A 16,278-nucleotide genomic window follows, 5' to 3' on the forward strand; every position below is an offset into this window, starting at 1 on the left:
GTATGAAGGGCCATGTGGCCTACTCTGTGATTCCTACAACATAACAGATATGGGAGTCTAGGCAATCACCCTCTCACCCTCTGTCTTTTTCTGTGAATAATGTCAAAAAACGAATGCAAGGGAGACTAGTCTTTCTTTAGTTCTTCAGTCAGTTGGAGATGGAAAAATAAGTTGGGATCCCTGTGTTAGGATGACCTTGACATGTGTCCAAGATGGCGGACGAGGGTGACTTTGCAAACTCAAACATTCAACCTTTAAAAAAAGAAAATTTACTGCATAAATTAAGAAGATAGCTTATCTTTCGTAGAGAAGCTGATTTCTAGTTTATTGTCTATGGGTTACATCATTTAAGAATTTTAGTATGTAGTGGTTTTCGTTTGTTTTCGAAAGTCTTCAGCTTCTTCGTAATGCTCATGGAGGAAGGCTACGCATGGTCTGCCGCGGTTTGGATCAACGACCATATCTTAGAGCTTGGCCTAACAGCATTCTACTCGTTGTGTATATTGACCATTTTTGCTGTCATTAACAAACGGTTTTTACTAAAGAAACGACAAGAAGATAAAGAAAAACCCACGGAATTGCCTCAAGAATCTAATGGACGGAAGCTATGTAGAATAGAGAGTTCTGTTGACCATCTGCACAAGTATGGTGGATCGATAGGTGCTTATGTGCTATTGCTAAATTCAAAGGTTTACTTAAATCCCAATATGGTAAAGAACGCTTTGGTTTATCTCACAAATAGACATGAAATTTTACGAATTAAGATATCGCGAAAAAAGACAAAGATACAAGGAAATAAGAAAATAATTAAAGAATTCAAAGCGATGGAAAACTCAGACTTTGCAGAATTCCTTCTTAAACTCAAGGCCACTACTTCAGATCAGTGGCTGTCTGTGTTTGAGAGGGAGTTAATGAAACAGTTTCCCGAGGAGGGTCCCCTGTGGAGATTTGTCATGCTGAAGGAGCAATTTCATCCCAAGGAAGGGGTATACAGTAATGCTTTTGTCTTTTCGGCACATCACCTTGTTTGTGATTTTGAGTCAGGTTTCAACTTCTTCAGTGATTTTCTGGACTACCTCAACTCAAGCATTCAAGATAGTAGTTTATCCAAGCCAGACTTTGATGTAAAATTTCCCTTACAACTGTCTTTCTCACACTTATTAGGGAATTGTATGTCAATGTCACAGCCATTGATTGCAGTTACAGCAGCAAAAGTTTTCGTGATGAAGATGATTGAAAAGATAAGGCCCAAGCCAACATACAAGAACCCTTTCACTTCAACATTTCATCCTACCATCACTAAAAACCCTACAATTCAAAAGAAAACGTGTTTGATCCCAAGATCTTTAACCAAAGAAGAAACACTAAACCTCATCAAGTTGTGTAAAGCTAACAAGTGTACTGTTTATGGTGCTGTCTCGGCAGCAACAACAATTGCTATGGCAACAATTTTGAGAAAGGGAAAGTCCACAGCACCCTTAATAATTACTTCCAGCTTTCAAGTGGATTTAAGAAAGGACTGTAATCCCAAGGTGGAACCACAAGAACTTGGCCATTACTCAATGAACTGTTCTGTCAATGTTCCATTAGCTAAAGATATCACTTTGCCATTAGGTGTTAATGATGCAAGTTTTTGGTTGTTGGCGCAAGAGTGTGATAGGATTTTTCACACAGCAATAACCAATAACGATCATCTTAACAGCATGAAACTAATGACTAATCTCAACATCAATCCACTGAGAAATCTTGGGGAATTAGCAAAAGATCAAGAAGCTGCTGGCCGTCAAGCATCACTGTTCCATCTTTCTAACTTAGGCAAAAAGAGCATTGTTAATTCAGATGCTATAAATTTGGAGGGGTTTTACTTTGCTTTAGCAGAGCACAATATTGGTCCTGTCTTCTCTAACAATATTGCCAGTGTTAATGGTGTCCTATATTGGGGATTTACATACTTCACTAATGTGACGACAGAGTCACAGGCAGTAGAATATGCTGATTTGGTGATGAATTGCATTAAAGGAAACTCTGTGAAGCACTGATGTATTGAATGCAGGATTGTGACATCACTGCTAATGGTATGCTGTTTGGAGATATGTATACTTTGTTACCATGGTGACAGAGGCGCAGGCCGTGGAGTATGCCAATCTAGTGATATAATAGAACAGTGGTGTGAAGTTTATTTTAAGTTGCATACAACTAGGTAGCAGTTTACATGAAAAATACATACATGTGAATATTGCTTTATTATCCACATGAAAAAAACAATGGTATAGTTGAGTATCCTTTTTGATATATGAGATTTTTTTAAATATAACCGTTGTAAGATTGTTATCTTATCTTATCAACATGCAAAAGTATGACCACATTTAATGTATTCACATACTTCTATGCTTGGGCTTTTTGCTACCTAACAAGTTTTTACACACCTTACTTGGTAAAACCAGCCAGCTTTGCATCAAAATGAGTCGGTCATACTTTTGCGCATCGAGCCTATTTTATTATTGGACAAGACTGAACAAAGTATCAGTTGCAAGCAATGCAGGGGCAGATCCAGGGGAAGAGTGCAGGGGGATGCGCACCCCTCCCTGGTTCCACTTTGTGCCCCTACTTCGAAGAAAACCAATACTGTTTTTTCTCTTTGATTTTCCCTGGGTTAACATAGTGTGCAGCACCCCTTCCTGAACAAAATCCTGATCCGCCCCTGCATTGAATCAGTTATTTGCAGATGATGATTGCACAAACAAATAGCTTATTGCAGGACACTGATATATCATGACATTTTTAAGAAGCTTCCAGAATTTACTTGTGATTTGCTTGTGCGTGATTTTTGATAGCTATTCATTTCATATTCTCTCCTGGCTTCCTCCTCTGTATGACGCAGAGATCAGTGCCATGATTACAGGAATCAGTGGTTGTTAATGTCTTTCTTAAACCATTATTTGGTGTAGCTCTTTGTCATTTTGAAACCAGAGATTTAAGGATAACGATTGAAGACTTAAACTTAAAACTGTTTATGCCAGTTCATTGGTAATAAGTTACGTAACGTATAAAATAACATACATCAATGCAATCAACCATATAAAGCTAAACTTTCATTATATTTTTATTTAAATTTTAATTAAAAGCAAGCAATAATTTCAAAATGTTTTTATAGGGTTTATACCATTAGAAATTATATTTAAAACGTAATAAAATAATGTTAAATTAAATTTGGAATAACTAAGTTTATCGGCTACATTTTTGTGCGTTATCTTTCACAGTATTCTGAGCCGTTCTTAGATCGTTCAAAGCGACCTTAAATCCAACGACCATTACAAGTACTGACGAGTTTTAAAATCGGTCCTTTGTATGTGGCTAACACTGAATCCGTAGTCGAGTTTCGATTTTTCGATCATCTTAAGTTTCAAACTACGTACGCGACCATGGTTACGAAATGACAGTTCCAAATTTTAAAAGTTAAAAACTCGAACTCGTTCTCGTGCTCATCTTCGGATCTAAAGGGGCTCCTTCCAAGTGACAAAGGGTCTTCAAGTCGCAATATTTTATGATGTCATTCACACACAAAAAAACGTAAAGTTTGTCTCTAAAAGAGATTTCATTCTTGATAAAAACATAATTCATGTATCGTGGTCAATCCTGAGGATGATTACTGTCAGATGACGGAAGTAAAAGTTCTCATTATAGGATGATGATGGTGATGGTCGTGATCACGATAATAATACTGAGACCTCTTTACTTTTAGTCTCCCTCGCATCCGTTTTTAGTGTCGGTCGTCACGCAAGGGAGCGTTGCGTGACGACCGACACTAAAAACGAATGCGAGGGAGACTACTTTACTTTGGGAGTTTTGTATTTCAAACCACGTGTCGTTCCCAAGAGCCCTATAGTATCTTTTCATTTTTGTTATAAATAAATAAGATATAAATAAAGGTTAATGAATAAATAGGATTTAGCAGTGACATTTCCACTGAGTAGCTTTTCATCCACTGAATTTCCGATTGGAATTTAGAATTTGATTTTGCGCGTTCAAACTTTCACCTTGTCATCTTAGCTGCATTTCTCTCGCGCCATCTCAGATGGAATCAAAGATTTGATTCTATTTTTGTTTAATTTACTATTCTATCAGATGCCATTCAGGAGATTGAGATAAGCCTAAACCGCAAGTCCATTCCAAACTCAAGCACACTCTTTTGCTTTGACGGTCGATCATAAATACGAAATGGCTATTTCCAAAATACTTCTCAAGCCCTACTAAGCATTTCAAATATCTCTCTATCCGATTTTTTGTGTGTTCAATATTCTTTTTTTTTTAAGAATGTTTCATTTTTCCCCCAATACTGTGTGGAGTCTTAATTTGGCCTAAGATATCCTCCTAGTCTCATAGAAGGCCTCCTAGTGCTCCGCCAATAGGAGCGTTGCAAAATACATCTATCTGCCCTATCTAAACACACTCACGTAGGGCGTGCTGCGAGGCAAATGACGAATGGCTAGCTATAAATAAATCTTACACAATGCAGCAAAAAACGACAACAACCAAATTAACTATATTGAAATAAATTTGCTCCAGCTTAAAACGAAAAACAAAAGAATGTCATCTCAAAGCACGCGTAAACTGTCTTTCCTAAACGACTTCAAAGTTTGGAAATACTCCTCTTGTTTTTGGATGTCTTTAAATAATTGCGTATAACCTTTTTTGAGGATTAATTTTAATTTTGGTGAATACAAGAATAAATGCAATTCATAAATACAATCAAATTCACGCGCGACTATTTGCATTTGAAAAAAGTATCGTAAATCCTGATTCAAAAATACGATTTTTATTCTTGATACCAATTAAGCATTTTTGAGCCAAAATGAAAATTTCCTTAATCTTTTTTCGACACTCTTGTATTTTCATCAACATTCTTATTAAACCTTCAACAGAATTTTTAATGCTAGACTTCCAACTACGAACAATGTATGAAGCTTTAATTTATTTATTGATAGAGAGCATATAACAAAGACGAAAGTGTTTGGCGAATTTTCCCTTGTCAGCCTATTTCCCTCTTATTTCCAATTAATAATTCATAGTCTGCAATTTCCTAGTTTTTTGGTCAACGTTTATGCACAAAGGGTAAATAGAGGTTGTAGTATAGTTCAGTAGTTGACAAAGATGGTTTTCGCTCGCTTGCGATCTAAAAATTGGCTCGACCTTCTCGTGGACTTCGTTGGACAATCAAATTCAATAGCTTCTCAAGTTGTGGTGATTCAAGTTGTATGGAAAAATTTTAATCTGTAGAATTGATGATAAACGCGAGTACAGAAAGCTCTGAATTGGCGAAAACGTCGAGAAAGGCAAAACTATCGTCGGATAATTTAGGGCCCAAGCTTGGGAAAAATATTAATACTTCGTTTTAAACTATATTATAAATTATTGGCCCACGTCGTACAGAAATATACTTGTAACTGAAGCTTTGTGGATACTTGATGGGTGCAAAGGAAGTGAATTATTTAAAATGGCTCAAGGACCTTCACTCTAAACGGATTCTTCTTCCAAATCAACAAGATGAAACAGGGTTGTCTCAGATCCACCATTGCGCTTATAGAGGCTATCTATCCTGCTTGAAATGGCTGGCTAAACATGGAGGAAATCTCGCTTCAAGGTATGCTAGAAAATATTTAAAAAAAATGGAAATCTAAATAATCACACCAAGTTTACATAACATCACACGCTCACGCAACAAAGACTCAAACCACTTCAAATTTCTCTGTTGAATTCTCATAGAATCGAAAAAATTTCCAGGTTTTCTTGGTGGAATTCCTTATATAAGTGTAATTTTAAAATTCTTGCAAAACTATGTTGAAAATTCCCCCAGAAAATTGAACTAATTTAGAAAATATTTTTACTTTGTACAATAATGTAAAATATGAACTAGACAATAGCCAATTATTCCCATGTCGTAAACATATTTGTTGTCCACAGTTTTGTATTTGTTCGCTTTAAAACCGAAAATTTTTGGAAAACCAAATGATACGGTAGAAGCCGAGCTTTCAATTAATATTCGTTTTAGATTTTCGCAGGATTTTCCTTCATGTTTTACTAAATTTCTATGTATTCTTCAGTTAATATCCTAAACGTCATGTTTGTTTTCCTGCCGTAAGAAAATACATTAATGGCAATATATAAATGGTTAAATTCTATAATCATCGCTCAAGCAAGCAATATCAAACTGGAGCTAGCCAATATCGAGATTCGTTGTGGTGGCCCGCGGTTGATCTTTCTTGTTATATTTTAAAAGCTGTACCGTGTTTCTAGAAGCTTCCATTTTAAATTATCTCGAGGTATTTATTTTTCAGACCCGCAGTCTTAAGACCCGTTTAAGCTTATCATTAATTTCTTTAGGGGAAAAAAACCCTGCAAATAATTAAGAGCTGGAAATTGACTGGACATGGCCTTCTTCGCGTGCAATTCTTGAAATTCTTCTCACCGCGAGACTCTTTAATCTCATTCTTCAAATTACTGTCACCAAATTCAAGCTTTAAGGAAATAAATTGTTCTATTTCTTTGTATAGAAATGACGTGATTGGAAGGTGCATTTTGAATTTTGTTTGTGCAGATTGCATCCACGCATTCTGTTTTGCAAGTTAGTAAGTAGATTCACGAACAGATTGCAAACAGAATTTTAGTTGCGTTTTTTTATTTCTTTGTTTAAGACGTTTTTAAAAATATATATATATTCAAAGGTATTATTACGCAATTGGTGCAGTCATATCATTTCCGTGAGCTAGCAAAATAGCTCGCGGTTATAGTAGCGCTTCCAGATTGTTTTAGAGCGATAATATTATTTTGGTTATTGCATTAGTTCTATCTAGTTATCTTTGCTCATAAAGGTGCGCCAAGTTTGGCGCGCAATTTTTAATTACATTTCACTACGAAATTCTGCGAGCAGACTACTTGAGGCCAGAAAAAACACCAGGAACCTTAATTTTGGGCTGATGTAAGTCAGCTAGCTCGCAGAACAGACACTGTGCTATATTTAATTCAGAATGCGCAAAATATTGTGATACTTTTATGTGCATGTGGCATACACTTATTTCAATAAAATTAGTCACCAAAAACCTAGAAAGCTGAGATCACAAAGCTTTCTTAATACAAACTGCAGCTCGATGATGCTCAGAAGAGGTGAGACTGTAACCGGTAAAAGATTCGTCTATGAACAGTTATCAAGCGGTTGAACGTGTAAAATGAATCTACCCATAATCCTTGTAGGCCTCAGCTTTATAGCTTTTCAGGTGACTAACTTTATTGAAATAAGTGTTCCTACGATTCAAACTTGCGCCTTTTTTTAGGCATTCCTGCTCAAGTTTCCAAGAATTAAGCAAACAACATTCAACAATCGTCATTTGGCGTTAAGGGCAAGACCTGCTAGCTTAGATCCTAGATAAAGGCATTGAACTCGAGTCGACTTGGAAATAATCGTAATCTAGAAAATTCAAAGATTTTTCAGTAAAAAAAGTCAAGCTTTGACTAATTTTGCAAACAATTGCGCGCAAGTTTTAACTCCTCACGAACCTGCTATTTTCTTTGCATTGAATGTATCAGTTGCTGCCGCTTTTATTTTCAACACTGGATGTCAAAATTTCACATCTTCCCAAACGACAAACAATGCATCAAAATTATATGGCGACCGATTTGAATAACTAGAGTGCTTTTCATAAACCCATGAAACAAAGTTTACTAATTAGAGTGTAATAGTCAGACAAATACAATAGAAAACAGAAAAATGTGAGTGTAAAAGTACTAAATACGCTAAAGTGTATTTCTCGGGTTTATGAAAATCACCCTATTGCATGTTCTGCACACTGACTAGCGACTGCTAGCCTCTCACACATGTGAAAACGCTTTTGTGTTTCCACGTGAACTTTATGCTAGTCAGTCGCTAGTCAGTACAGAACAATGAGTTATTCAAATTGGTCGCCATATTTCGATTCGGCGTAGGACTAGAATTTTTTTTTGAAAAACCTCCATCAAAACAAAGATATAATTTTCTTTTTAATTTGAATCTTTTGTTCGCATGAGAACTTTATAAAAATTCACGACTATCTCTATAAATTCAGAATTGTACGAGAAGATTGTGCGATATTTTGTTTAAATACACTCAACAAAAGTGAGCAACTTAATTGGGATTCTACAGAGTACAATTTGGGATTTAATTGTACTCCTCTTGTTCAATCGGAATCGAATAATTTTGTTGAGTGTATTATAAATGACGATAATACAATCGATGTAGTTTGAAGCCCTCCCACAGAAGCACACACACTGGTTTGGAATAAGAATTAAACTAAATGAGATTAAAGATTTAAAACACCTGAAGTTTGTGGCGATGACTCATGCTTGAAAAACAGCCCAAACTTTCGCAAGCGATTCAGCAAGCTTACATGTCTAATGAGAAATGCGGTGGGTTTATTCTAGCGTTTTAGTCATCCTAATATGGCATTGTTACTGACAACGATAACGAATTTTCTAATCTGTGAATCAATTTTGATTACATTTCTATTAAGTGTAGAACATTAACTCACCAGCTTCATCCCACTTCACTCAGTCCACATGACTTGACAGATGTTATGGAATAATCTAGAACAAACTGTTTGCATAATGGCGTCATTTTACTACACTATAGTTCCGAACTTGTTCTCGAATTTTCTTATTCAAATTCGTATTTCCTCCTGAGAATAGCCAGGCAATTGGTGCCAATTGACGCAACAAAAGAAAATGTGTAAATGACATGCACTATAATGCAAATGGTAATGATGAAAAGGTAAATTATACACCGTGAAAAGATGAAAAAACTTACTGACGTCTCGGGCTTTCGAAGAAATGCCCGAGGTATAAATTGGTCTTCGTTATTTTTTTTTCTTCAGTCACAAATCGCCCTCTAAGCCCTAAGGCGCATGCTTCAAATTAAAGTCTATGGGCATGCGTAGAATCAGCCATGAGCACATGCTTGAATAATGGCGGATATGGGGAAGGACTCGTCGCTGTTTCAAGTAATGAATAATATGGAGTCTAACACCCTCAACATTTTTAGCACGCTTGATTTTGCACAGACTTTGCACCATCTAATAAGGCTGACAATGTTCACGAAGAATTCTTTCGATTTTCTGCTATGAAGCCCGAGTTCACGCAGATATGCGTCTAGTTCTATGTATAAGTGTTCAGTGTTGACAGTCTATCGTTGTCGTTTGTGCAAAGACCAAAAGGAATTGTAGGTCTCGTTAATCTGAAATAAAAAGCTAAAAATATATAGCAATTAACTCTCTACATGTAGTTAGTATATTCTTTCAGATGGAAAACACTAAAAATAGAATAAATAATTATTATCAATCCTACTTTAGATGATGTCACTATGACCCACAATGCACTTTGGTCTTGGAATGCACTATTCAGTATGCAGTATTCAGTATTCAACCTTTTTTGAAATAGCTTCATTATGCATGGCCTGAGACCTCTTTACCTTGGACGTAATATATTAATGTTTTCCTATAGCAGACCACGTGTCATCCTCTTGAGAATAAGATTCTTTGTTCGAGTTTTATCTATATTCGTGTGTCTTCTCATGCGCAACTGTTAAACAAAGAAATGATACTCTAGGGAATGACACATGGTCTTGAGAATAAGATTCTTTGTTTGAGTCGTATCCATATTCATGTGTCTTCTCGTGCACAACTGTTAAACAAAGAAATGATACTCTAGGGAATGACACATGGTCTTGAGAATAAGATTCTTTGTTTGAGTCGTATCCATATTCATGTGTCTTCTCATGTGCAACCGTTAAACAAAGAAATGATACTCTAGGGAATGACACATGGTCTTGAGAATAAGATTCTTTGTTCAAGTTGTACTCATATTATGTGTCTTCTCATGTGCAACCGTTGAACAAAGAAATGATACTCTAGGAAATGACATGTTGTCTGAAATGGTAACGTCCAAGATAAAGAGGTCTAAAATGAGTGGGTCTTATACTCAAGTAGTTCAGTTTGGGGTGGGGTGGGGTGGGTTGACAAAACTGTCAATGTTGCCATATTACGTCGAAATTCTCTTTCACAAGGCATGCGTCCTTCATCTTTTGATTCTATTTCGTAGCTCAGCCGAGGGCTCAGTTGCTGCACATTACGCAGCAGCAGGCGGCCACTTAGATGTCTTACAATGGATATACAGAAGATCCTCGAGGACTATAGCGTACAGGGTATGTATGTATATTAAAATTTTGGGGGGAGAGGGGACACTAGAGAAAAACGTTTGCGTATGCGTGCATTTTAGCACGCTTTCTAAGAATTTTGAAGAGTTCGAGTGAGAAAATAAATGTTTGTTTTCTCCAAGTATACAAAAAAGTTCGAGAGTATACTTTTGTCAGACCAAGATACTGTATTAACAAACACAATATAAAAGAATTAGCCTTAAGTTTCAAGCATGAACGCTAAGTTTTAGCATTTTGTGAAGTCCAATTTAAAATTGAAAGTCAAATTTACTTTATGTTTTGACTAATTTGCATACGGACTCAGAGCATGCGCAGACGCTTTTCATTCGTGTCGGGAGTGGGTGGGGCAAGAGCATTTGTGAAGTGCTCATGTATCTTATAACCATATTTTTCTCAAAAAAGATCGGGATATACAGATTTATAAGTTGTAAATTCATTTAAACTTCCCCTTTATAAATAAGAATAAATAATTTTCAAGAAAATAGCGATGCACAGAGGTCTAGAATAGTCCATTTGCCGTCATAATGCCGTCATTTTCCTACCACTACCAAAATGCTTCGCGAAATAATTTCTTTCTCATTCAAATTGGTATTTCCTAATGAGAATAATAAGACAATTGGTGCTAATGTTAACCGAACAAAAGAAAGTGTGCAAGGGAGTCTGGTAGTGTAGTAAATGACGCCAATTTTCATTTGCATATTGGAAAACATTGCGTCAAAATTAGCCGACCGGTACGCCTAAATGTTTTCTTTTGTTTACAGGATCATAACGGAGCGACTCCACTTTATTTTGCTGGTAAGATACTACTGTGTCGTAATTTTATCTTGTACCCTTAATGGCCTCTATATTGATAACAGCATACTCGTGTTTTTTTCTGAATGTGTTACCCTGTGTAACTGATAAAGGTATGGCGATATTTACTGTTTACAAACATTGACGTCAGAAATCTTTTCTCATTCAAATTTGCCAACCCTTAAAAAAAGTTTGTCTTTGTTTCAGTAGCCAATAGAGGCTTTGCACCATCACGTGATGGCAGCCATGACAGAAGGCACAACAACAGGGTATCTTTATTCTGGGAAACAGAATTCTTTCTCATGTAAATCAGATTAGACCAGATCCAATTGTTCCTGCCCCCTGTTATGGCTGCCATCACGTGATGGTGCAAAGCTAGCTTCTATAGAGCTCTGGCTGTCTCATTTATATCAATAGGCGCATTTGTTATATCCACGTACCAATTTGCGCCCTATAAGTATTAAATTATTATTATATTTTATATATAGGTGACCATAGCGCAAACTTCTTTTTATAATATGTCAAATAAAGTACCTTCCTTTCTGAGATTTCACATCTCTTAATTCTTGGAGATTCTTGGAGATATTTGAGATCCAGCTAGGATTTTACATGATAGTAATCGTAACAGATGTCCTAATGTTATATTACGCTGCATTTTATTAGCTCAGGAAGGTCACCTCGATTGTCTAGAATGGCTTACTAAGAGATCCGGAACAGTACACGGTCAGATATCGATAGATGGGATGACCGCTGCCCATGCCTCGGCTCAAGAAGGACATTTGGACTGCCTTGCTTTTCTTATTCAATGCGCTGGATGTAGTGGACTGGCGCGAGATAAGACAGGATGTACCCCAATGCACTTTGGTAAGTATTCATGCAACCAATCAGAATGCAGAAAAGCTGTTGAACATTCGGAGGTATTCCTCTGTTCCTTCCCATCAGGCATTGCGATCCAGATGTATTTTTAATCACATTTTTAACGATGATTTATCGTGACGAACCATGAAATATCGCATTTGTCACTTGTATTTTCTTGTTTAACTTGAATGATGGCTACTGTGTATACTAGATAGTGCTAGATAATACAATTGACAATCGTTGGATATTTCATGGTATATCACTCAAACCCATTGTATAAATAGTAGTATGGCACAGCATACGGCACGGACGACGCCCTTTTAACCAATGAGAGCGCGCGAGATAAAAATGCTTGGCAACGGCAACGTCGCGGTCACAGCATGACACGACAGTTTCAGAGACTTGAGAGCTTCTCCAAAAATGCGGTTTGTGTGCAAGCCTCGATAGTAGTAGTGCCACGTCCTGACCACAGAAAGCCCAGTTTATAAATAAACGTTATGGAGTACTCACTTTTCAGCTGCGGCTGGTGGTCACCGATCATGCGTACATTGGCTAGCACTACATGGATGGGGGACTGGTAACGAAAGAAATAAAACTGGTTCCAGTCCCCTGCACGTGGCTGCTGAACACGGTCACATGGAAGTGGTCAAGCTGCTGATGAAATCGTAAGTAGCATTATGACATATCGACCCTCTTGCCCAATGAGCAACGTTAACCCTAAAATTAGTATAGTTGAAAACTAGCTTGTGGTTCAGCTGATGAACATACTACGTGTTTCCTGTTACCTATCTTCCTCGCGCCTTATGGCACATAGGGTCTTTACAGAGCTTTCCCACCTTTCCCTAACGGCTGCCACAGTCCGAACCTCTTCCCATAAACTCCAGTCTGCCTCCCCCCTTTCTTGTTCCACAGTCCGTCTCCATGTTGGCCTTGGTCTTTCCCTTCTTCTTTTTCTTTTTCCTTCCTTCTATATTTCCTTGGACATTATATTTTACACGAGACAGTTTGTTAGCCGACAAAATTCATCATTATCAATATTTATGGTGGTGTTCTTTTTTTTAAGAGGAGCCAAGGCGGATCTGTATGACAGACACGGACGGACAGCGTATGACATCGCTGTGGAAACTGGGAACGAAGCATGCGCTCAATTTCTTTTACAGGTAAAACATATCTTAAGGTTTCGTTCTCGTTCCCAGAGACCACGTTCCTTTCTGGTCTGCGTTGACTATGGGAAAACATTTTGAGTTTATTTAAATGACAAAATGCTGGCTAGTGTTTTGAAATTTGTCTTTAAAATTCTAAAAAAGACCTTCAACCTATATCCTACGTTAGATATTTTATGAATACATTTATCGAAGGTGTCGTATTGTCTGTTTATAGGCAACACACAAGACTCTCAATGGAATGGTAGCAAACATCTTTGTGCACCAGTCCAGCCTAAAAAGAGTGCGCTTCGAGAGGAAAGCCATCGAAAAAGGGATCCGTGATAGCAACCCCGAGCTCACCGAATCACAGACCCTAGAAGCTGTCAATCAATTGTACTACCCACACCTCGATCAATCCCAGGACCGAATGTTTCGTTCTAGAAGCCTCGTATATCCTTCATATTCGTCGTACCGTGAATCTAGAGCCTTAGCAGAAAATAGAACTTACTCAACAAATTGTCTCAATAAGGGAGTTAGTTTAACGAACTATTTGAGTAATTTTGACAGCTCTCTTACTCCTGTATTAGAAAGTCGACCACGTAATGGATACGTTACGCACCCTAGTCCGGCCAAGGGAAGTTTTCACCAGCCTCTTCAGCGGAGCTACTCAGAGCCAATTCAACCAACTCCGGACTTGATTACTGACAACGATAAATCGCCGAAGAATGGAATGTTGGGCACGCAATCTGTGCGTAATGAAGTCCTACTATCCGATTGGTCGTCGCCTAAAAGAAATTCATTCAAAATTAGTAACCCTTCAAATCAATACGAAGTAAGTTGTTAGTGTTTAATTTTGTTCCTTTGTTGTTGCTTTTTTTTTGGCTCGTTTGTTTGTTCCTCGAGCTTTGAAGAACATGGTGCATTGTGGTCTAGCTTGGGTACGAACTTCTTTTGTTCATGATGTCATATACAGTTATTTTTAAAAAGTTGGTGAAGGTATTGTTGTATGTTGCATACCAAGCCTGAAATGGACTCTTGGCGATGCATGTGAAACCAATCAGCGAAAGCGGATCACAACGATATGGAATTTCCCCAAACTTTGTCTGCACGTTTTTCCTGTATACTTTTCTTCTATGCCGACATTATTTACATAGGATCCACAATATATTTCAAGCTTGGTAAACAACAGGCAACACAACTTGTACCAACCTTTTTTGAAATAGCTCTATGTTGTTGTTAGCACCTTACCCAAGCTCGACCACGATGTTCAAAACAGAAAGAAATAAACTAGGCCTACGTATGACACAACTTAAAATAGGGAAATTAACGGGGGTGCTTCATTCCACACATTTGCTTTCGCATTAACGATAGAAAAAGAATAATCGTGATTATCGTACACACTTAATTTGTTTCCGTATTCAAGGTAAGAAAACAATGAACGTGATTGTAACCACGGCTCAATTTTAACTAAGGGTGACGTCATTTTATATTTTTAGGTAAATGGTTATAGTAATGTTTCTTGTTCTCGACCGAGCGTCTCGTCTATTTTATCAGCATTTAGGAGCAAATCAAGCAAATCAAAGGTAAAAATCCCGTGTATCGTTAACCATGCAGAGGTCGAGGAACGAACTGGGTCGAGTTTACATTGCAATGCATTTTGGGCCTGTTTTATGGGACATATCTATTTTGTCTCTTAAGACAGATCCACAATGCACTGCAATGCCAACTCGACCCAGTTTTCTCCTTAACCGCGGAATGTATTCAATCAAGTTCAGTTCTTGCTGACAACTAAGTATAAGACAGGACTACCATACTATGACTGGACTTTTTAACTGGCATAGAATGGTCTTAGCCTGGGTGTTTTTTTCACTTTCAGACCACGAGTCATTCCCTGAAACATCATTTCACCCTTTCATCATGCATGTCTTCAATTAACGGTTGCGCATGAGAAGACACACGAATACTGAAATGAATATCATTCGTTGCAATGTCGTGCAATGTTTTCTTATAGCTATAATTACCGACCCAGTGTCATTCTCATGAGAATAAGATTCTTTCATAGTTGCATCTACTTTCTTCTTATGCGCACTCGTTAAACAATGAAATGATACTCTAGGGAATGACATGTGGTCTGAAATGGGAAAACATTTAAAGATCATTTTAAAAAGGCAAATATTAATCCTAGTTATTCAATAATAACTTTTGCTTCCTTTCAGGAAAATCCAAATCCTGAAGCTTACAATCCCAAAGATCTGCTTCCCTTCCCAGTCGAGTCCGGCGAACTCAACGTGTTTCGTAGATTATACCGATTATCCAAGAAAAAACTCACCCGTACGACAAGTTTGTCCATCAGCGATAGAGACAGGGTACCAAACAAACCAAAAACACCACAGGATAGATTCTTAGTGACTGGTGAAGATCCTTTCATTCCTGGAAGCCCACGGCATTCATTTTACGAACCAACAACAACTGAATTATCACCCGATTACGAAGACCAGTGGACTGGGGCGAATGGTCACGTGGCTGGGATGTCGACCGATGAGGAGACTGGGGATAATATGCAAATAGTCTCTTACCACAGGCCTACGTCATCGGGCTTTACTATAGAAAACATTCGTACAAAAATGAGGGACAATGCCCTTATATGGTAAAAAAAAGTTTGTAATGAACTTTGGCGACTAGGCCTGGTGTCGAGTATTCATATAATTTAAGGGGGGAGGAGAGGGGAGTGAATCTTAAATGGACAATTCACACTGTGACGTAATTTCCTCAGCACCAGAATCCTTTTCGAATTCCGCTTCTTATTCAAACTAGGATATGGTGAACGGAATACGAAATGGAGACTCTGGTATTCGAAGTACTATGGCGTCATGATCTGAATGCTCACGTGAATACAAGTCTCGTTGATCGAGCTTGTGAAATAGCGAAGTACGTCATATATGAAATATCGCGATTTCCTACAACAAAGAAAATAGGAAAGAACGATAGATGGTACATGAATGAAGTACTTGCCTCCTTGAAAAATCTATAAAGAATAATCACCAATAGATCATCGCTTTTTAAAGTTAGTTTATATATTGTTTTCAATTGATTTGTAATTTGCTGAATGATAAAAGACCGTTTTTCGATCACGTTGTTTATATCACAATAATCCATACTCTGAAACTTTTGCAACATCTTTGTGCATTGGTTTTGAACTTGAAGCTGAAATCAAGCGAGTTTGGTAAAATAAATCATCTGAACTAC

At 37.4% G+C, this 16,278-nt stretch overlaps 2 protein-coding genes across 2 annotated transcripts; both read left to right on the forward strand.

The window, feature by feature from the left end:
- Positions 1 to 115: 115 nt before the first annotated feature.
- Positions 116 to 2,947, forward strand: LOC116296037 (uncharacterized). Its single transcript, XM_031704000.2, has one exon. The coding sequence runs from the start codon at positions 408 to 410 to the stop codon at positions 2,037 to 2,039; it is 1,632 nt and encodes a 543-aa protein (XP_031559860.1). The 5' UTR covers positions 116 to 407; the 3' UTR covers positions 2,040 to 2,947.
- A 2,134-nt stretch (positions 2,948 to 5,081) lies between these two features.
- Positions 5,082 to 16,278, forward strand: LOC116296080 (uncharacterized). The gene is made up of 9 exons (XM_031704037.1): positions 5,082 to 5,641; positions 10,123 to 10,225; positions 10,999 to 11,032; positions 11,693 to 11,893; positions 12,405 to 12,552; positions 12,951 to 13,047; positions 13,268 to 13,864; positions 14,529 to 14,615; positions 15,249 to 16,278. The coding sequence occupies exons 1-9, from the start codon at positions 5,466 to 5,468 to the stop codon at positions 15,681 to 15,683; spliced, it is 1,878 nt and encodes a 625-aa protein (XP_031559897.1). The 5' UTR covers positions 5,082 to 5,465; the 3' UTR covers positions 15,684 to 16,278.

This window comes from Actinia tenebrosa, unplaced genomic scaffold (assembly GCF_029948245.1).
Source record: "Actinia tenebrosa isolate PJP-AT-01 unplaced genomic scaffold, QUT_ActTen_1.0 PGA_scaffold7__59_contigs__length_16204524, whole genome shotgun sequence".
Classification (NCBI taxonomy): Eukaryota; Metazoa; Cnidaria; class Anthozoa; order Actiniaria; family Actiniidae; genus Actinia; species Actinia tenebrosa.

Coding starts and splice junctions, on each gene's coding strand:
- LOC116296080 (XM_031704037.1), top strand. CDS start 5,466: ATGGGTGCAAAGGAAGTGAATTATTTAAAATGGCTCAAGGACCTTCAC. Junction 11,033..11,692: donor GACTCCACTTTATTTTGCTG/GTAAGATACTAC, acceptor GCATTTTATTAG/CTCAGGAAGGTCACCTCGAT. Junction 13,048..13,267: donor GCGCTCAATTTCTTTTACAG/GTAAAACATATC, acceptor GTCTGTTTATAG/GCAACACACAAGACTCTCAA.
- LOC116296037 (XM_031704000.2), top strand. CDS start 408: ATGCTCATGGAGGAAGGCTACGCATGGTCTGCCGCGGTTTGGATCAAC.